At 39.6% G+C, this 23,103-nt stretch overlaps 1 protein-coding gene across 1 annotated transcript; it reads right to left on the reverse strand.

Moving 5' to 3' along the window:
• Positions 1-7: 7 nt before the first annotated feature.
• On the reverse strand, positions 8-22,854 carry LOC127638749 (proline-rich transmembrane protein 4-like). Its single transcript, XM_052120465.1, has 4 exons — positions 22,724-22,854; positions 15,976-16,993; positions 10,799-10,915; positions 8-3,002 (listed from the first exon to the last, which is right to left on the reverse strand). The coding sequence occupies exons 2-4, from the start codon at positions 16,907-16,909 to the stop codon at positions 967-969; spliced, it is 3,087 nt and encodes a 1,028-aa protein (XP_051976425.1). The 5' UTR covers positions 16,910-16,993; positions 22,724-22,854; the 3' UTR covers positions 8-966.
• Between the last annotated feature and the right edge of the window lie 249 nt (positions 22,855-23,103).

The raw sequence follows: 23,103 nt of genomic DNA on the forward strand, positions 1-23,103 counted from the left end.
TACATTTTTATTTAAAATCTCCAACAGCCTCTAATCACAAACATTAGATGTATCAGCAGTTTCTCACACAGTGTTTCAAAACATGCACACTACAAAATCTTAATTTTAATATGTATTGATTAACAGTGTATTGAGTAATTGAAAACATGAACTAAAACCTGACCGATAAATAAATTATTATTTGCAGTTTTATATCAAGTATACACAAGAAATGGATAGAGATGCAATCTATAGCTCAGTTCATGATGTGCTACAGACTTCGGTGTGTGTGTGTTCCTAATATTACCAGCAGAGGGTACTGAAACACTTCCATCCTTTTTTTGTCCCTTTTAATTAACAAAATTAAATCGGCTTCAATGACATTATAATGCATTCTGGCAAACAAACCACAGGGACATGTAGTTATCTGTGCAACTGAAGACAAAAGCCACAAAACCTCTGAAGTTGATTTCCAACTTGGATTTGCAGGTTACTTGCCAATTTTTAAATGACCATTTTCATCTGCTAACATTTAAGGTATGTGTCTTACAGTAATTCTCACTCCGACAGTATTAATCGTTTAGACAGGGAATTATTATGTTTTTTTTTTTTACAAATGTATGTGTCACTGTTAGCATTGTATAGAAAATTTTAAACTAATGCTTTACAATTACAAATTTGTTTAACAATAATTGAGAACTTTTGTACAAAATCTGCCTTCGCAAAGTCGTTGGCACTTCTGAATCCTTAAACATGAAAACTGCCTCTACTCCAAAAACATCCTTACAAAGTGAAATTTCTGGCACAGTTCTAGTCCACAAAATATTTGCCTGTATGTTTTTATTTAGTACAGAGCAAATCTGTTTGACACCTTGGCAAACAGACTCATCAAATCACCTGATCTGTCCATTACATGCTGATCATAAAATCACAGTCTTTTGGCTTCTGTCATTTCATTCTTTTGTGTATGAAAGCTGAGATCTCCCTCTAGAGGTCAATAGTCTCACTGCAGATGCTAAGAGCATCAATCTGTCTGCACACACTGATAAACTCTTCTTGGATTGACTGGTCAAACTCTGACTGCTGGTCCAGACTCTCTTGTGAGTTTAATGTTCTATAGGTTCTCTGCAAGCTGCCCACTTGGTGGCTAGATGTTGCAGTGTGGTTTGAGCCACCACTAAGGGTAGATTGTGGCAGATGGTGTCCTTCTGGAGTAGAGCACAAAACTAGTGAGGAGCCAGCCAGAGACTGTCTGTAGAGGGAGCAGGAACTAGAGCTGCCTTGCCAGTGCTCTGGTGTTGAGCAACAAGTGGATGATGACAGTGATGGAGATGGGGATGGAGGAAAACCCAATGGAGGACCATCCTGTTGGGTTTGAGAAGGGAGCGGGGCCTGTGGTAGCACCTCCACACAGGAGGATGTTCTGTATAGGCATGGATCAGGCGTATGAGTGTCTCTGAGGGTTTGGGCACCACTGGAGCTGGTCTCCCTACCATCCAGGGAATGGTCACTAGAGGTGAAGGGTCGTAAGGGGCTAAAGAGACTCATGGGAAAAAGAGACTCATTAAATAGTGCCTCATCGATGCTTCGGCGCAGATTTATAGGTGATGGAGGGTGCAGATCTGCAGTGGAGTCACTGGTACAGGATGATCCCACAGAGGGGGCACCAGTGTTGGTTTGAGTGTTGGAAAGGTCTATGTCAAGGTCCCTATAGGTCATTGCCTGGTTACTATGGTATAGAAGGTCAAGGCCATTCAAGCTGCCTAGACGATCATCCACCAGTGTGTACAAGGGAAGGTACTCTGTTTCTCCGTGCCCAATTGGATCGCAGATGGCCAGCTTCTCCTGCTGGGAAAGAGTCCATTGGTAGCTTCCAGGAATAATAGGTGACTTTGCTCCAAGAAGTTCAGACCAGCAACTGCCTGGTTGAGGAAGGTGATCAGAGCAGTAGACTGGCTGAGAAACTACCAGCACCAATGTGAGGCAGACCACAGCCTCACAAACTCGGCAACTGAACTGAAATGTCCACCATGGCCAAGGCCGAAAGGCGTCAATGCTTCCAGCGAGGCCAAGGGCGTGCAGCATAGCATAGAGCTGCAGCCCTGTGCAAGCCAAAGAGAAGACAGCTGAGAGAAGCACCGCCGCTGCTGCGCGGTCCCAATCTCGGCTCTCCGCAAACGGGCAACGATTGTAACGTTCAGCCGGTGTTGGCGATGTGTTGTTCAGATGATAAATATGCTTGGAGTCAGCACGAACATAGCAGTAGAACACAAAATATGCAGTGGACAGGAAAGTCGCCAGACCCACAAAGGCACCTCGGGAAATCAAGCATAGAAACCGGTATTGTGTTTTTCCTTGTTGGTCAACATGGAGTAATGCAGCGGGGCCAAATGCAGCAACAAAGTGCAGAAGCACTAAGCAGGCTAGAAAGCAGGGTCTTTGAAAGGCTGCATAAGAAAGCTGCATACGGGAGCGCATTGACAGAAGTAGGAACACTAAGCCGAAGGCGGCTGTCATGCAGGGGAATGGTGCCTCGTAAAGTAACAGTGAGGCTTCATTGGATGCTATGCGTTCCTGGTATCCGTAGGCATCATAAACTAGGGCAAAAGCCCTCGTGCAGCCAGCAGCCACAAGGCAGAGGCTGACCAGAGCGAAGTAGCCACAACCTGATGGGTACTGAAGGGGCAGGCAGAGAAGGTTCAGGGTGGAGGCCAAGGCAACTAGACAGAACACAGTGCCCAGTCCATAAATGTGTGCTTCCCACGCCGAACCCCATGTTGCCAGGGCACTGTTCCAATCAGAATACAGTGCAACAAACAGATGTGGTTCTTGAAACGTGATGGGGCTGTGAGATATGTTGGTGGACATGGTGGTTGCGCTGTCATTTTTGCTAGTACTGTTGCTCAGAGTAGTGGTGGGCCATGTGTCACTGCAGATTCCTGAATGTTCTGCGTTGCAGTCTGGGAGTGCAGATTCTTGGGTAAGGTCTGTCAGCCAGTCCTCAGACGGTGTTGTGGGCATTTCTAAAATACAAGAGTATATGGATGGCAGTATTAATAAAAGCAGAGATGTGTAAAGGTGCATGCAACATTTCTCAGATACTGTATCTGTGATAGCAAGCTCATTAGCAGAAACCAACCCTGTGCATTTGGATATAAAGGTTTATTTAAATCATGAATGGGCTATATCATATACCCTGTTATTACTGTCACCAACAACTCTGACAACCTATTATTCATTTTTCTGCAATGGACATCACCACTAGAGGGCATGTTTAAGGGGACTGCCCATTTGAGTATGTTGTACAGCAGAAAGCCATGGCGATGGAGAAGATTCCCAAATCTTGAAAGCATTTATCAGTCTAATGATTTAATCCCGTTTTTAAGTCAGCAGCTATGATATGTTTCAGAGAGGTAGCAAAATGGAACAATTGGAAACGGAAGAGAGAAGACATGATTTAGATGCAGCAGGGTGTGATGCCATGAAAGGCAGAGATATAACATCTGTTGTTTCCATATAAATGCAGTTGTGATCGTATCGCATGTTTTGCAGAATGCTGTGGGAGGAGGTTGCTGTTTTAGATTTTGGATAATATGGCTTGGCTCTGATGTTGTGGAGTGTTAAATACATTATGTCTGCATAGCCTAACAGACTTGGAAGGACATGTTAAGCTCCATGTGACAGAAATCTTATGTCATTGTCCAATTTTGGAAAATGCCAAACAAAACTTTTCTATTTTGAAGTGATGTATACAGAAGTACAGAAACTAAACCTTGTATGAACTAACATCATCATAAAATATGTACACATTATGAAAACCCCAACAGGTTTGTTTGTGGCATCTAATGCACCACTGTAAACTGTAATAAGAGACACTGTGTTTCCAAAATAATTAAATCCCCAAGCACTTGGAGGATTGCCTTGATATGCACTTGCAATTGATGTGCAAATCCATCCAAGATGGATAATATTAACTTCCACAGCCATATCTCTGCATGCTGTGCATAACAGTGTGGAGATGTAAAGTGCATCAGCACTTGAGGAACTGACACATCTAATTAAAGCCTTTACAGAGCAGAGCAGAGTCATAACTCATCTAAGATGCCACTATCAGGATTCCTAAAAGAGCTGGTGAGTTTACTGTACCCCTGAGAAAGAAACCTTGGAGCTTTCAATAGGAATTGCACCATGAAGCCACTGGAACTCTTCCAGCATCGTCACAACCCACAAAAGACAAAAGGTGACCAGATTGTTCTCATTGTTTAAAGTGAAATTCCACCCAAAAATAACAATTGAGATGGAAGACAGAATATCTTGCAGGTTAGGAATGATTGCAGAATTTCCATTTTTGGGTTACGTCAGCTCACCCCCACACTATGAATGGTAAATACATCATGTCTAGATTTTGATAAGTGCTGGTGAGATCCTGCCACATTTTGGGTTGCTTCTGTAGTCTTTTACATGTTTGTAGTGACTGACAATTTCCTGTTACACCCATAGCCATATATACAGCTTTGTTTATGACCTTCCTCCTTTTAAAAAAGAAAGCCTACACATAGACATGGGTCACTCCCAAAGGTGGGTTTGGTATTTTTTGCACTGGTTTTGGCCTTGGCTGATGACCACCACTTTGGCTAAATATATACTCACTGAGCTCAGTCAGTGGTGATTATTGGCCTCCATTAGAATGTCAGAAAAGCTATCTAGTGTTTATTCTGGTGGTGAGGGTAGATAATCAAACGTATCCATCCTTGATTAATGGTGAAATGTGTGTAACGACTGCAAACTGCTCATTAAACATTTCTCTTTAATCAAGACTACCACAACAGAAACCACAGAGAAGCACTTATTAGACCTATAACTTAACTCCAAGATGGCGGTTTAGGCACTTACATTCAATTTAGGCTGAAGTGAAGTACTTCTGTTTGTCAAAAAAAGTTAAATCAACCAAACTTTGATGCTTTTGAATTTATTATTGACTTACTGGTTATTTAGCTTTAAAAAGAGAAAGACAATGGGAATACATTATATTATGCTTTTCTGAGATTCCAGCTGCCAGTTTTAATTATTGTGATTGATCCTTGTCAATTCTTGATGACAATGAGTGGTTTTAAATTGCTTTTGATGCATTGTGACAAATTTGATGGTGTTAAAGGGACAGTACACCCCAAAATGAAAATTATTTAATCATTTTCATGTTGTTTCATGTTGTTTCAAGCACAAAAGGAGTTTTTTATGAGAAAATTATGCATGATTCACATATTATGATACTTTAGTGTCCTTTTCAAGGACAGAGGGAGGCATAATTCACTGCTATTGTATTGAAAAGATAGAAGGTTAGACACCAAAACAACATTTTGTGTTCTGCATAATAAAGTCGGTGATATGGGTTTGGAACATAATTTTTGGATTTAAGTCAGTACCCTGTTTTGTGTATTTGTGTTATTCTGTGCTCACATTTGAATGTGTGCTAAAACAAGACACCACTTTGACATGATGTGCTAAATTTGCTCTCAATCAATGTTGACTGTATGACTTGTTTTTAAAATGTTTAAAATAAAACTTGGATTTATCAAAGATGTGTTTGCTTATTATTGAATTCCCATCAACAATTTAAGATGGCATTACTGTGAATTAGGTCCATAACAAGTAAAAAAAAATTGGGTATCTGAAAATATTGTTCACCATCAAATGACAATCTCACTCAAATCAGCTCTGGAATAATTACTGTGTTTGATTAACTGACGGGTGTGTGAGGAGAAAGTGTATGGGCAGACACAGGAAGAGGGTCACGTGAATGCCAGGCACTGATAAGAGCGATTGTTGTGGCAAGAGCTTCACACGTCCTCCCTCTTTATTTCCTGTTGCCCGCTTGTGCCCTCCAGTCTCATGGGTGTGGAAAATTTGACTAGTGTCTGGATGTTAGCCAAAGCTTCAGATGAGGAATCAATCAAATCTCAGTGACCCGATCCCTGTCACAACGCTGCCACATTGGATGAAACTCAATCCGGGGAATTGCGTACACAATCAAACACAACAAATAGACACAACTGCCTCAGAGACATGTGAACATAAAATGAATTAAAGGGATAGTTCATCCAATACTTTAAATGCTGTCATAATTTGCTCTCATGTTGTTCCAAACCTGGATGACTTTCTTTAGTAGAACAAAAAAGGAGATGTTAGGCAGAATATTAGCCTCAGTCAGTATTGCATTGAACTCATGCACAAATGGCCACAACACGTCATCGTTTGGCGAATAAACTGTTTCCATCAACTAATGCTCATTTTAACTAAAGCAAAACTAGAAAATCCACCTCTGCCTAGCGCATTCAAATTCAACTTTAAGCGAATCTTGAGTTTATTTGCGAATGAAGTATTTTCATTGATGCACAATTTATAAATGTGCATAAAAATAGTTGGATGGAAACCCAGGTAGTGAAATAAGAAATTCATAAGGGTGAGTTAAGGATGACAGAATTAAAATTTTTGGGTAAGCTATCCCTTCAAAGCAAATTTTCACATTATTAATTCACATTATCTCTTTCCATTTGATGTTGTTATGGTAGTGGATTGTAATTGTATTGGCAGGAAGTTTAGCAGGAGGGACAGATAGCAGACAAAAGGCAAATGTCTCCATATATCCACAAGGGGTTAATGCGAATCCCTCTCTAATGATAGGTAGGGCCTATTGTTGATGGTGCCACCCTGGGCGAGTCAAAACAGGCTTGTTATGGCTACATTTATGGTTAGAAAAAAGTTTATGACTTCAAGGCATGATTGCCCACAAAGTCTGTTCAGACATGAACTCAAATGCTTTCAACAACAAAACTTCACTAAACAATCAAGTCTCAAGAACATCTTTGGCTCACAACTTGGCCTGCAGTCTATAAATGCAGATCTTAAGTCAAAATTTCCTTTCATTTTGTATGGAAAAAAGTTGAGCCTGATCATTTTGCCTAACATCTCCTTTTTTGTTCAGTCCATCAGAAGTATATGCAAGTCATGCAGGTTTGGAACACATGAGGATATGTAAATGATTACAGACTGTTCATTTTTGGGTGAACTATCCCTTTAAGATAGATTACTAGACAGAGACTTCCAGATCTCTGTCAGCTGATTACCAAAGTATTTTAGGACGAGAACCTGTCCTGACTCCCTGATGCAATAATGCCAGCATCCTATGTTTAATTAGGAACACAGTGCTCTGCCATTACGTCATGCAAGTACTCATTCAGATTTCATCTGTCATGCCTTACTTTCCCTCTCTAATAATAGATAAGTGGACAGCAGGGTTGGCCGATCCCATACATATTGATGAGACTGTGGGTATGCTGACTTAGAGAAGAGGGCAGTGAAGGAGTAAGGAAGACCATCTGATCCATCTCCTTCCTGTAGGTCATTCAAGTTTTGGGCAAAATGCATCCTTGTGCTAGATTCTGAAACCTTCTTAAATTTTGAAATCCGTCATCTACAGTTTTGCGGGTCAGAGCTCTGCGTGTAGTTTATTTGACGAGATGGCCAATGAACACTTGCATCTTCTCCCAACCTGGTTCTTGGATAATTGAAGCATATTTTGTCCATCTATTACTGGAATTTAGGTTAGCCTGCTCAATGCAAGGGGACGAAAGTGGGTTAGGTGCCACAGAAGAGAAGCTGCTGGGTCTAAGATGTACCTCAACAGGGGAATGTGACGTAAAGTGGCACACTTAACACTCCGGCCATATGTAGATGGATCTGCTGTACTGAGACACGTTGTGTAACGCAACTCTCTCGGGCAGTTTAGCAGGTGGCTTGTTTGTAGGAGGCGCCAACTCTGCGATGAAAGCACTCCTATATCTAGTTCCTCCTCCCACTGGAAGCAATTACAGACAGGTAACAGACCGGTGGTCTGGATGCACTCAGCCACATCACACACACAGATATCTTCCTCTTCGTCATATCACACAAAGGAGGAAGAGGCTGGCTTTATTTATATCACTGATGGAACCAGAAGAGTTGGCTCACTTGCTACTTGTAATAGAAATTTTACAACATATACACGTTTCTTCATAATCATATACAGTAAGAATTAAGAAAACTTATACCCTCATACTGTGTTTCTGTGTTTGTGACTGAACTCGCAAACCCTGCATTTCTCAAGACAAGAGTGGCCTTGCACAACCGCCGCATCCTTGTTCTTATCTGACAAGTAACTCAAACAGATGGTGTTGTCGAGGTTGAAACTGTCACGAGGGCAGGGGCTGCTAACCACAGAGAGAAACAAATTATACTGTGTACGTCAGTCTGTTATCAGAAATGCATGGTGATGGAATCCAGGTACATCCTAGGGCCCATATATGCTAGAGAGTTAGGGGGTTTCATTGCTCATTACCTGAGCGTGAATTCTCTGTATGTTTTGAGTACACTTGCAAGTGTATTATACTTACAGAAAGGCACCACAGTCTCTTGAGTCCTTTTTACAGAATTTCCACCACATTATTATGTTTAGGAAATGTAAAATATGTCCTTAAAGGTTGTGCATGCTTGTAATATTAAAATACTTTCTCCTGTCACAGTTTCACTCTGGCTGTTTTCTTTCATCACATCAGCTGTAAAAGACAGTTTGCTTTTTACTGAAGCATTTTTGACATTTTGGTTATTAAAAGTGCTGTCAAACTAGCTAACTTGTGATGTTAACCAGCAGGATATTTTTTAGTGTTTTACCTGAAGCAATTTACAGTGGAAAGTTGGAGGTTGCTTAAGTCTCAGGAAATATGGTGTGGTTGCTACAGTGTTTTTAAGATTAAACAGTATCGCCACTCCCAATAAGTAGACTTATGCAGTCTGCGTAGGGCACCAACTCCCTAGGGGGGTACCAGAAAGTCCACCGGCTACCCTTACTCACACATGATATGTTATTCAATGACCCGAAAGCAGTTGCAGAACACAGATGATCACTTCGTGCTCATTTCACGCAACAACCCCCCCCATCAAATTGGCCAGTGGCGGCCCTGAGATTAAAGCAATACACCCTTCTTGATAGGTTGATTTGAGACAGCTAGCGGTAGAGCTAGCAGGCTAAAGCCAATTGCGAAGACACCTCAGATGTTAATTTGCTGTTTGAACCATCACCTGCTTTGTCAATTATTGCGTTTGCATATGAGCTAACAGGGAACATTCTCTAAAAGGTCTCTCAAAGTTATGAAGTCAATTATTGCATCAGTTCAGGCAGCAACGTTTGTCATCTTGCAGTCACGTGACGCTCAGCTGATTCATGATGTCCAACAATCCAATTCAGACACATATCAGAGCAGTCTATGTACAGTAATGTGTCCATTCTTTTATTTCCTCAGCTACATATTCATTGCTTGCACTATTTAACACCCTCCTCCATCCCCAGCTTCACCGTTTATTTGAGTTCATTCAAGTCCATTTATGTTTGTCTGATCAAAAATCTTGGCTAACATCTAATGTATGTAACTCTGTGCTATTGTACTTGTTTTTCTACTCGTTAATTCCCCCATTTATCATAAATTAAAAAGCAAGGATATTGTACATGTTCTAATGTATTTTGCTGAATCTGTTCTGTTACCCCTGGGGGTTTGAGTCGCAGCTCTCCCTGCTCGGTCCAAGCATGACTGCACAGAACTATTCCGCCAACATCAACAGATTGCTTCAATTGTCAATAAATATATATGTATCCATTGTAAGTAGTCCTGACCTCAAGCACTAGAAGGGTGGCCTAGGGACAATCATGGACATCCTGACAGTAACTATATTGACTCTTATCATGGCAACACAGATTTATGAACTATAATATTGCAGCTCTAGATACCATAAAACAGCAATTACATGCAACGTCATTAATGACAATGCAAGACATATTACCTTAGACTTTGCCAGTTCAAACCAGTCTGTCCATTCTCTGTTGAACTCTCTCATCAACAAGGCATTTCCATCCACAGAACTGACACTAACTGGATGTTTTTTGTTTTTGGCAGCATTAGGTGTAAATTCTAGAGACTGTTGTGTGTGAAAATCCCAAGAGATCAGAAGTTATAGAAATACTTAAACCAGCCAAATCTGGCACCAACAATCATGGATGGAAATGTCTTGTTGATGAGAGAGGTTAACAGAGAATGGCCAGACTGGTTCAAACTGACAAAGTCTACATTAACTCATATAACTGCTCTGTACAATTGTGGTGAGAAGGATATAATATCAGAATGCTATTCTGAGATGTGGTTTGGTGCTGTGTTGGCGGCACGAGGGGGACCTACACAGTATTAGGCAGGTGGTTTTAATGTAATATAAATATATATATACACACACAAACAGTTACTGTTTACTTAGTTTTTTTAAGTAGGGATTCTATATGTTGATAATAGTAATGCAGAAATTACATTAGCCTCACCCAACATACTTTGATAACTTATTATGTGAAAGAAGATGAATAAGTTGTAATAACAATAACACTACTGGTAAAAACAGCTAAGGATAATAGCTGTGATTTGGAACACAGAAGTTGGTTTCTAGTTGGTCCAATGATTCTGAAAACTTGCTTGACCACCTTAAGATTGTATGAACAGCTGGTGGACTAGCTAAAGACCATCTATTCCGTTTCAAAACAGCTACAAGCATAATCTGGATTTTTTCATCAGAAGATGTGGTTGCTATACCTTTCTTTACTGTTTTTGGGTACCTTTAAAGTGGTGCTATTTACTCATGTTGAAGGTCTCTCTATTATATTTATCTTCTAAAAACTAGCTCATGTCCCAAGATACAATCAAAATATAACTATCACAGGTGTAGATTATATTGAGGCAGTTTTAATGACCTGTATTCCTGAGAGTCGTTGCACTTGCTGATGTTGTCTGCTCACCACTTTGCGTTTGCGTTGTCACATCAGCACTCCTCCCTGTTTCCTTATCTGCTTCCTCCGATGCAACGCCTGCTGAGAAAACAGAGCACACAACGCTGAGAATGTGGTACTGAATGTAAGAGGGCTAGAAGAGAGTATTCATGACTGAAAGTGGGTTGATGCAGGAATATTTCCTAACCTAGTTATGTCAAACGGATCTCTGCAATGCACTGAAGCCGAGCCAGGCCTCCGTGGCATTGGGATTGGCATCTCATTGTGGAATTAGGATGACTTTAACAGTGACAATGTGTGTGCAGCTGTCAAAATCATGACAGGGCTTCATTACACATCAGAAACAGAAAGCTTATCTTTGTGACCAAGCAGGATTGTATAAAGTAGTTCAAAGCAAAGCTTTTTATGTGATAAAACTGCAAACACACACGTTTGAAGTATTAACACAGACACCTTACCAAGACTGAAAAGAGCCCAGACACAATAAGGGCAGACTGTTTAATATCTGTTCACTGCTCAGTGATTCCCATAGATCCCATTGAAATAACTATTAAAGCTGCAGAACCACACAGAGCAGCTGTATGTTTACATTCCCAAATGTATAGCTCAGTGGATGTTTGGGCATATTTCTGCATATGGATCCTTATAGGTTGTATAGCATCTAAATTTGACACTTATCATGTTTAGAATAATTTTTAAACAATATTTTTAATGCAATACATGATAAAAGTACTTTATTTCTGCAGTGCAGTGCAGAAAACAAGGGTGACATGCTATGCATATATATATATATATATATATATATATATAATATATACACATATAATATATTTTTTTCCAAATAGAGTAGTACATTTGGAGATTATTTTCAACACATCACGCTTTGTTCTTGAAATTCTTGCATAAACCAATGAATTCTGCACCATTTTATGGAACATATGTGTGTATATGTGTGCTGTATAACATCTCCTGCGTCTCTTCGTGGCCGATTTAGACATTCTGACTCACTTATAAATTGAGTTGAGTGCATCTTCCACCAGCTGGCTTCAATGAAGCGTCAAACATCCACCATCACTCTCTGTCAAAGCCATCTAGACCATTGACTCTCATTAGATGATGAGGAATGTCCTCTCCATCCAAGCATCCCTCTTTACCTCCATCATTCTGTCTTGTTCTCCTCTCTCTACCTTCTTTCTTCACTCTACTCCTCCCCAGTATCTCTATTCTCCTCTTCCCCATTTCATTTCCTGCTCTCCATTAATAAAAAAGGAATTAGATCAGAATTTGTAATTTTGCTCCCTTCACAGTGTCAGATACATCATTTAATCTCCCCCATGAGGCTAAATGCATGTCTGAGAGTGTGTGGGCATTTGTCTCTGTGTGTGTGTGTGTGTGTGTGTGTTTTGAGAGATTATGAAATAAAATCAGAATTTTATTAAAAAATGATCTAGTTTTGGAAATAAACCACCATCATTTATTATAACTTCCCTTTGGGTTCATATTAAGTCACACAAACTCTAGTCTAGACACTCCAGAGAAAACAGATTCTTAGCCCTCTGTGAAATTACAGTGAGGTAAATATATTAAAGGGATAGCACACCCAAAAATAAAACTTTTGAAATGAAAATTCTGTCATCATTTACTCATCCTTATTGGCCGTTTCAAACCAATATGACTATCTTTCTTCCGTGGAACACAAAAGGAGATGTTAGCCTCAGTCACCATTCACACAAAGTGAAAGGTGTCTAATGATCTCCCTGAAGTATTTTGTAGTGTGTGCCTGTGTTAAAGTGATATGGTTGTGCATACCTGTGCATAGTTGTGCATATCAAAACAGACAGTCAACAATTTCGCACTTTCAATCAGTGTTGCCCTGACAACAGTCTCATCACTACTACTCGGAAAGTCGTAACCATGACAACCATTTAGTTAATGGTCTGATTTGCATCTGACATAACTAGAATGTCTCAAGCAGTCCGAGAGCTCTGTAGTGTAATCAAATACTAGAATATCAACACTATTTCAACACTTGTTTCTTTATTTCTTTTCTTCCTACCCTCTTCTCTGTTTTCCCCTCCTCCTCTCAGATCCAGTGTGGAAATTGACCTTGCTCTTAGTTCCAGTGTGTTTTGAGGAGGGGGATAAGCAATTTGTGGCTGCCTGCACCTCCAGAAGACAAGGTGACCTAAACATTAGTCAATAATTTGCTGTTTTGTACTCACCCACCCACCCACCACACGCATACATATATATACATTTGTTTATCTATAATGGTGGGATCTTTCCATTGACTTCTATTATTTTTATACTGAGCTAATGATATTTTCTTACCCTCTAAACCTAACCCTCAATGAAACCTTTTTATATTTTTACATTTTCATTTAGATATTAATTAGATTGTTTACGAAGCCCATTTCCTCCCCGTTGGCTGGTCGTGGTTGCAACAATGTAGGTGAATTCAGATTTTGCTATTCTTGAGGGGATATTTTGTGGTGTGGGCGGTGTGGATGGAAGCAGCTCTATTCTTACTCAACATTTCTCTCTGTACAACTCTCTTTTTCTATGTTTCCTGTTTCTTGGCTCAGCCGTGTTTTGCCATCTGAAAAGATTCATGAGTTTGGATGGAGAGGAAAAGAACAGAAGGACATGGAAAAACGCATTTCTGGGAGCCAGGAGAGGTTGAAAGAAAACATAAAACTAAAGGAAGGGTTAAAGGAGCTGAAGGACACTTACCGTATGTTTACTAAAAGGTACCCAGTAAATGTCAAGAGAGGTCTATTACTTACACAGAAAGAGAATGATAGAGGGAATGGGGAAAAGGGGACTAATGTTGAGAGAGGCATGCTCAGCATCCACGAACAGGCGGTGCGGAAAAACATCGTCCCCGAGGATTCACTGACTGCTGACTCTGCCATCGGAATACTGATCACATACAACCTAGAACGCTGCTTCTCAAGTACAAATCCCATGCTTCCTTTACACACACTCACACCTGTCTTACTGTCCCCTTTGCTGTAGATACTAAACAGCCATGTGAACACTTGTAAACACAGCTTAGCCACCTAACATACAGCACAGCTTGGTACATATACAGAGATGTCTAGTTTTGGTGTGTGATTACCTTGAAGGAATTTTATATTGTTTTTATTTGTCATTAGTTTGTCATTTGTTTGGCTGACATTTTACGGATCTAGTGCTCATTTTGACCCTTCTTTCTTAAAGCATAAAATAACTTTAAATGTTGACTTTGGATCAAGGTTATAAAATGGCTTCCAGTCTTTGGGGCATGGTGTCTTTGGTGTAGTCCAAACACTCTTTGACCTTCAACGATGATTAATATAGTTCACTATGAAGTCCTACAGAAGCATGCTGCACAGCATTGTATATACTGAAAACTGCAAACTTTTTTTTTTTTAAATAGTATGTGAAAATATGTCAAATGATATTGCTATTTATTGGGGGGATCTTCTATGTCGTCGATAACTTTTGAATATTTTTCGACTTTTATTTAATGCTCTAGGTGATTGGATCAGGATTGTGTCTATATAAAAAAAGAAAACAGTTCAGCAAAGTTATACACACAACCAGGGACTATAAAAAATATATATTTTTCATTTCAGTTCGTTCTGAGCAAAAGCAGTATTTTTTGTTCCGGTTCGAAAGTTCTGCAGCTTGTTTCCAAATGTTAACTGTTAGAATTCAGTGAACTGAGAAATGTACTTTTGATATTGTTTCCTTTTTGAGAAAACCCTCAAATCAGCAGAGATCTAAAGATGCACACTGACCTATGTGATCGTATATTAATTGTTCCCTATTGGAGTGCTGAACAAATAGAAGTCAATATCTAGCAGGCCCTTCACAAAAGTGAATACGTTGTACAAATGAAAGTTGTTAATTATCTGGATTAGCCGTGCATGTACAAGTATTACATTTACTTTGATGTTAGTTAGGTCTGCATTCACAGAATGTGACGTCCACAATGGGCAATGAGGCAAAGAAGCAGTTTCCTTGAGGATCATATCACATGTTTGTTTGGGCTTCTGGAAGTGGTGTAATTCCAAAACTTTACTGTTATAAACCCTTTGGGCTTTGGTTTCATGAAAAAATGTATTGTCACAAAATGAACCGGTTAGAATCGGTTACCATCCTTTAAAAATAATTACTTTGTTCCCATTTTGGGTCACGTTCTGCAAAACAAAATGTCTTCATTTTCGGTTTTGTTCCTTGAACCGTTTTTTGTCCCTGCACACAACTGACGAACTGAAATCAGTTGGTAATGTGGCTAGGTAGTGGTTAGCTGTCCGGATAAAATTATATAATTGTGTATCAAAAAAACAGCATTTACAATGCAGTACAAATATTGACTGAACACAACATCAACTTCATTGCTGTTTATCTCTGTACTATTTATTAATTTTTTTTCATGATCCAAATCACTGTCACTTGTTGGCAAAGACAAGTGAAAAAATGTTCTTCTTCATGTGATGTTTATTGGTGGTGGGCAGTCCATCTTATGGTGCATTATTGCCACCTACTGAGCTTTAGAGTCAAACGTCTGCTGAAGATAATGACATTTCGCCAATTTCATCGTTTTCAGCAGACATTTGACTCTAATGAAAAGAGATCACATTTTATGTGGGATTAAATACTAAACTGAGTTTACTTCTTAATTGGTAAGGTAACTTACCTGTTGGATTTTTTTTTGTTGTAAACAAACAAGTTCTGTTTACATTAATTCTAGAGGTCTAACCAACATACTGTATGAACTGGATTTCATGGGCCATTAATTATATGAAATGCACATTAAATATATGAAAATATTTTTGGCCATATCAGCGCCATGTTAAACAATATACATTATGCAACACATCTTTTTAAGCAGTAGTATGCTACATTGTTGTCACAACTTATTATGTGCAAGCAAAATTCTGCAAGTGGCATTCAGTTACCAATTCGGAAATAAAAATAATTATTTTACCCTTTTATTCCCCTTAAATAAATGTAAAATGAAACAAATAACTAAACAAAATACACCCATACCAATTCAGGTGTGGTCAAATGGTGTCAATATTGTTTTGGCTATCTAACCCAAGATTATTTGCTTGGGGTGTAACTGAACAGACTGGGTGGGGTTGACTTACCTCCTGCTGGCGGGTTGGAAGTGAATTCTCGGCCAATGCTTTGGAATATCCCCCCTTCTGTTGGGCCTGTAGTTTGCTGCACCCATGGAAACCCATCCAAAGATTTTTCAGTGGGTTCAGTAGGTGTCCAGTCTGACTCTGAGGCAGATTGCATTGTCCCCAATGTGTGTTGTTCAGTGCTGACGTCAGTGCTCGTCAAAGGTTCGGTAGACAGTTCAGTCTTAGGGGCTGCTGTTGTTGTGAAATTTGTCATCTGTACTAAAGTAGTTGATCTTGATGTTGTTGATCTAGCATTTGTGGGTATAGTTTGATCACTGTTCAGGCTCTTGGTTTCTGTTGTTTGTCTTAGCGTTATAGTCTGCATGGTGCTGTTACGTTGAGCAGTGGATGTTGGTGTTTGAGGAGATTGTGTTGTGTACTGTGGTGGTTCATCTGTGCTCTTGGAATTATGGGGAGGCCAGAGGTCAAGATCAAAGTTTGAATCAAACTTAAAAGGAGGCTCAGTTCTATCCAGTCGATAGTTGTCCCTGAGTAGGTCATTTGTTGGTAGTTCTGCTGATTTCAAAGGTAGCAGGGTGCCTAGGTGGACGGTGCTACTTGGAGTTTCCTCAGTTGCAGTTGTGGTTGGCTGGTATTTTAGACTGGTTAACTCCTCTGTAGACAGAGTATAGTTTTGTGTATTTGGTTCTGAGTTTGTTGGATTCACAATTTTCATGGTGACCAAAGGCTCTGCAGCCTTACCAAAAGGACTCCACGGTCCCAAACCAAATGATGAAAGTTTTGGAAGTTTTCCCACATAGGGTAAGCCCCATCCTTTTGACTCTGACTCTCTTTGGGTTGTTGGTTTTGACCCAAACCCACTGATAAACCCATTCACAGAGCTGAAGTAAAAGAACAGAACTCCAACCGCAAGAGTCCCACGCAGAAGCAGCATTCTGCCTCTCAAACGTTGACATGGACCACACAGCTCACATGGTGTCTGACTTTCTGCGGATGGCCCACCAGTTCCACCAGACTTCTGCAGCACATGAAAAAAACATTGAGATCCTTTCAGTTCATTTTAATTAACTTAAAAATAAATGGTAAAGAAGCCCTCTTTTTCACTTTGGCCACCTACAGACTAGAGAAAGCTCAGGCATAACGTTTGATGGACAGGAATGAGTAAGGTGCTTTTTGAGGGTGTGGAAAGAGTCGGCATTTTAAAATCAAGCAGGAATATAGTGAATCTATATTCTATCTATAAATGACTGGATCCAACTCTCTGAGGTTCTCATTGGTCAATAGATGCTTACTTCAGAATGCTTTGCAGAAAAAAGATAAAATGTTTTCTTAACTTTTGGTTGCATGACTAAGTTTTGCAAACCCATATGTTTTCCTCTTCATCTTTGTGACACAAACATCTCAACTGAAATTAAAGGGATAGTTCATTCTATAGTGTAAATTCTGTCTTTGTTTAAGAACACGGGATCTCTACATGTTGCTTCTGAAAGTTCTGATACCCTGACCTCGACCCCATTCTGCTGAGTACTGACAAGCACCATCTCGCATCAATTCAAATGTGTTTAGATATTCCTGTGGTGATACTGACAGCAAATTGCATGAGCAGCCTCAGAGACATGGGTCCTGGTCTTATGAAAACCAGAAAGTAATCGCTTTCACATAAACAAGAGTAAGTCTGATTCGGGGGTTGCATTTTTCTTCTACGATTACATTTTGTCACCACTGCTGATTAGGTTTAGGGTTAAGGTTTGGCTAAGGTGGTGGAAATAATAAAATATGTATTGACTGCATTACATAATTTACACAAAAAACAATTCTCTTTACAACTCCCATTTTGGCGCCACTCTGTGGACATTTCACTTGGAAACTGAAGCTCACATGTTCCCATAAAGAATATTCAACAACACTTCCAGCTTCGGCCACAGAAGTCATAAAGGTTTGGAACAACATGAAGTTGAGTAAATGCTGAAAGAATTTTAATTTTTAGGTGAATTCCCTAACAACAAAAAATCTATAGTTGAAACAACCTTGCTGCAAATTCACCACTCATTCATTTTCACATGCAAATCAAGCTTTGCAAACTCTTCATTGTCGCCAAAGGTTTGCTGTATGTTCACCACTGCCAGTGAAGAGCTGTAAACTTCTGGCAAACATTTGTGGCAAATCACAAGATCATTTGCGAATGAAAATAATGAGTGGCGACTGTTGATTTTTTTGTAAGGGAATTCACCCAAAAATGAACAATCTATAATTTTTTACTAACCCCCATGTTCTTCTAAACCTTTATGACTTTTGTGGCCGAAGAATTGTTGTTAGTGGATAGTTTACCAGAAGGCCAGATTTTTGTAATGGTAATCCCTTCAATGAAGCAATGTAAACTCAAGTGTGTAAGTGCCCTAATATTGAACTATACTGTGCTTGCTCTTGTCTAGTCCATATGAAATAACAGTGAAATGTCTTTTACATGATGTTGTGTCTTGCTCAGCTTAGTGAAAAGTATCTCATATGGCTCTGAGAGGATTTGCCTGTGAGTGTAGTAGTCACATACCAACCTCTTTGCTTCCTGTTGTTAGAGAGGTGGCCTCAGCTCTCCATAGATGGAGCAATTATGGAAAGAGAGAGAGAGAGAGAGAGAGAGAGAGAGAGATCTCTCTTAGAATACTAATGGGAGAGTAGATGTCTCTTTGTGGGTGTATATGTATATATGGGGGTGATGTAGGACATATAGAGGCCCAGTTTCTTTGTGGAACTGTGGGCTAATTTTGGAGTGCAAAGCTTATGCCCTGTAGCCTCAGTGAGAGGAGTTGAATTTGATGGAATCTCGCAGAGAGAGACCTTAAACACATTTTCTTTTCCTCTCTGCCTCCAGATCCCTTCTCTCTCTCTCTCTCTCTCTCTCTCTCTCTCTCTCTCTCAGTCCCCCCCACACACACAATTGATTTGTTCTTGAAACTGAAATAAACTTTCTGTTCTCCCACTGGGAATAACATTACTTCTCAGATGGTAAACAGAAGGAGACCTATTTAGAATTTCTCTTCCAATTCATTTCTCTCTTTCTATCTCTCTGTAACCCTGTTGTGTCTTATCAATCTCTCAATGCCATCTGTATCCCAGAAATTACCTTTCTCAAGAGACTGTTTAAAGACTGAGCCCTTGCTCATTGCTGGAAAAACACAACCTAATATAGTTTCCTTACCACATTAAACCAACTAACAGACTCTGGGCTAATGGGTTTCATAGATGGATCCCAGATTCATATCCTAAAACCCCCAAATAGGCAGCGATCTAAAGATGCACACTGACCTTTATGATCATATATTAATTATTGCCTTCTGGAGTGCTGAACAATTAGAAGTCAATATCTAACAGGCTGTTTCATAAAAGTGAATACATTGTACAAATAAAAGTTATTACAGAATAATTTTTTTTATGTCATGCATAACATTTCCTTACTATCTGAAAAATATCACTGAAATACAGCAGGTCTCCTGAGAATCAACACTTGTGTCTGTTATAGCCCTAGGCACTTTAAGCATCAAATATGAATCTAGTGGCATAGAAATCGCATACATGAAATTTAATGAAGCTGTTCACCACTGTTTTTTGTTGTGGATCTGTATTATATGTATTTTATATTGTAAATTCCACCTGTGAAAACTCCTCATATCTGGGTTTTAATTGTGTAATCTCTCAACAGGGGGTGCTGTTGGGCATCAGCTGTCTGGCTGAGTCATAGTCATTACCGTTATTAGTGACAAGACTATTTACTCATTACCACACACCACCTGCTTTGAGTGAAAACAGTCCTGTCTTTCACATCATCACCAGTATAGACTGCATTACTGCAGGTCAGATATATGAAAACATTGATTGACGTCAGATATTTAGCTTTCTCTGCCTTTGTCTTTTGGTTACACAACTCCCTAAACGTTTTGTTTCAGAAGAATGGTTTCATCTTTTCTAAATGCTTCAGAAAGTCAGACCCCACAGGAGCTTGTTAAACACAACCACAAATGCTTCTGTGTGTGTGTGTATGTGTCCGAGCCTGAGCCAAGCAGGAATCCTAAATGACTGTATAGCTCTGAGCTTTACTATCAGACCCCCCTCTATTTTCTTTTTTCTTTCTCTATTTGTCTCTATCCATTTCTCTCCAACTCTCTTCCATCCCTCTTTCTTTGTCATTTTGTTCCACTGTACCTGGCAAAGAAAGGCCCTGCCAGCACAGGATGTAATCACAAAGCAGAAAAAAGGAAAAAAGAGAGAAGTCAAGAGCTACCCATGATTTAATAACACACATTTATTCTTTGCCTAAAATCCTTGTAGAGTGGTCCTCCCTTGACTACAGCATCTGTTTCCTTTATTCTTACAATTATAATCACCTTATTATGGATTACCATCATCATACAAACATTCTCACAATTTTTTTCTCTTTACTCAATACCTTCAATGTGTAAAGCTCTAGGCAATCAGCAGTAGCATATGTAGGCATTGTCCGAAAACCAGTTTGGCTGTTCAGTTGGTCATTGACTTAACAGAAATGTTGTGCTAAGGTGTTCATTTTTTGATATTACTCTATGCACATCCCTGGAATTCTTGACCTAAAAGAACTCGGCTAGACAAAGAGCATTGATGATTGGTTAAAATTAATCATTGGTGGTTTGGATGGGAAGTTCTTAATTTATTTTCGTTAATTAATTAATTTTAAATCAGCATTGTGTGCAATATAAAAGCAGGCTTTGTTAACCTAGGGTGCATCAGTTTGTTCAGAAGAAGAACGTTTTCCAGGTTTCGAACACGGCCGTTATGTGATCATTATTTTTGGTAAATTACATTTCTGAATGAATAAAAGTAAGTTAAACAATGAGAGGCAATACGTGGTGATTCCATAATAGGACCTGAATGAAAACCACTAGAGAATAAAGAGAAGACTATAAGATCAGAGTCAGGGTCAACGTGTTTTCCTCTCTATTGTACATTTAAAAGAATTTCTAGCACTGGGGATCTTCTTAAGTAGTGACGGATTGACTCGTCATGGTATCAGTTTTTTTAACAGACCACTAGACGTGCATGATGGCTGTGGGAATCATTGGCTCATGCCTTGAAAAAAAGACTGATTTATTCACAGAGCCTTTCTGGTTCTTGTCTTATAGACACAGTGGGGGGAGGGGATATTTATGACCTGAAGCCATAGTAATACACAGATGCCCGTAAAGGGGGTCTTCCTTTATACTCAGTCTAAAGGTTTTTAGAGACAGCAAAAACCATTAGCCTAACCTTAACCTCAAATTAACCCAACCATGAACCAATGCATGAACACTGAGTTCCATGATCAAAAGGGAGCTTAGTCCTAAACTACAAAGTCTAGATTTCCTAGGGCTGGTTTACCATAAATAGACTGAAATAGAATTAGAAACTTAGTCCTACACTTCATAGCATTTTAACTAGACATGATCTTAAACATGAAATACAGTCATGGTTTTTAGACCAATTAGTGTATTGAAAGTTGATTTAATGAAAAGCCTTTTCTCAATAACATCAGCACTAAAAAAAAACATTTGTAGGTTAGGCACCCATCATACATGTGAATTATGATTTGGAGATGATAACAACAAGCCAAATATAGCTTCCAGTCTTACAGAACTCTCCCCTAAATCACCTCAATCGACCTGGCTCAATCGAGCATTGAATGGGGCTGTTATTTTACACAATTATTTCTCCCCCCCATTCCATCACACTGAATACTGTTGACTCTATGTACACAATAATCTTCCACCACATCGGTTCTCCATGTCCTCAGCTATCACCATATTCATTAACACAACCTTATCAAGTTTCTCACTGGAGGTCTAACTCTATCAGCCCATTAATGTTTAGTCTATTTCGGCGTATTTACTACTAGATTATTTATGGCTGGCCTCCAGAGGTCAACCATGCTTGTTTCTCTTAATCCCTGTAAATAATATCACTCTAGTCTACACCATAAGGATGTCTCATATATAGTACATATCCATATATAAGGATAACCTCAAAAACTTATGTCCCTTTAATCACTATTCTCTATTGATGTTAAGTAATTTTTTAAGATGGCATCCATGTGGCCCAAGCAACCTGTTGACATTTGTGACAGTGAAGTCTAGGCAATATCACTGTAATATTCCAGCAGCCCTTACACATCATGCTTTTAACTCCTGTTTACTGTTATAAACACCTTGGCATGCACAGAATGCCAGTCCTCGGAAGGAATCAATTATACTTGGCTGTGAAAACATGATAAATGACCTGTCACGTAAATGTTTTCGTGGGCATTTCGCTCAAAGCATCTGGATCACCTGATTATCTCAAATGCACAGTTCCAAACCCAGGCTGCTACGCCGGCTGCCTTCGCCATGGTTACCAGAAGAGCAGTATGCGACTGACGGAAACAGAGCTTTGCAAGGACTGCACATATGTATCTGTATGAAGAGCTAAGATACAGAAACATCCATTTAATGAGCAGTGCTCAAGAACAAGAGCATGATCCATTGTAATAGACCAATAACAGATGTTTATGGTCCTGACACACACCAAAAGTACCTACACACACATACACACCCATAACTGGCTGATGTTGTTAATCTTTACATTTAAGCCTCATATATACCTCATTAACAAGGGAGAAGAGATTCGGTCACCAGTTTAGCATCACCTGTAGTGAGGTTAAAGCCTCTGTAAAAACACATTTCTTACAAGAATGAGAGGAGAGACTCACCTTTCCTCCAGAGGAGGTGAGGAAATAGAGACTCCAGAGCAGCCACCAGCACTCTACTGCAAGAGAGAGAGAGCGATCTGTCTCCCTGTGCGTGTGGGAGAGAAATCGTTTTTGGTCGCACTCTCTCTCCCTTCCTCCCTCTCTGGCTCTCTCTCTCTCTCTCTTCCTCTCTCCCGCTGCATCAGTAGTCTAGTGTCGGATTCGGATGCACAATATCTGGTCACACCTCACTGAGCAGATTGTTAGGGAGCAGAGAGCAAGCACAGTACACCAGGCAACAACGTCAAGGAATTAAAACACACACACACACACACCCAAATTAATTATTAGAAGTACAAATATTCCATTAAGTACTGTAGTCTCTCAATTAATATGGGGAA

The sequence above is a fragment of the Xyrauchen texanus genome, chromosome 47 (genome assembly GCF_025860055.1).
Source record: "Xyrauchen texanus isolate HMW12.3.18 chromosome 47, RBS_HiC_50CHRs, whole genome shotgun sequence".
NCBI lineage: Eukaryota > Metazoa > Chordata > Actinopteri > Cypriniformes > Catostomidae > Xyrauchen > Xyrauchen texanus.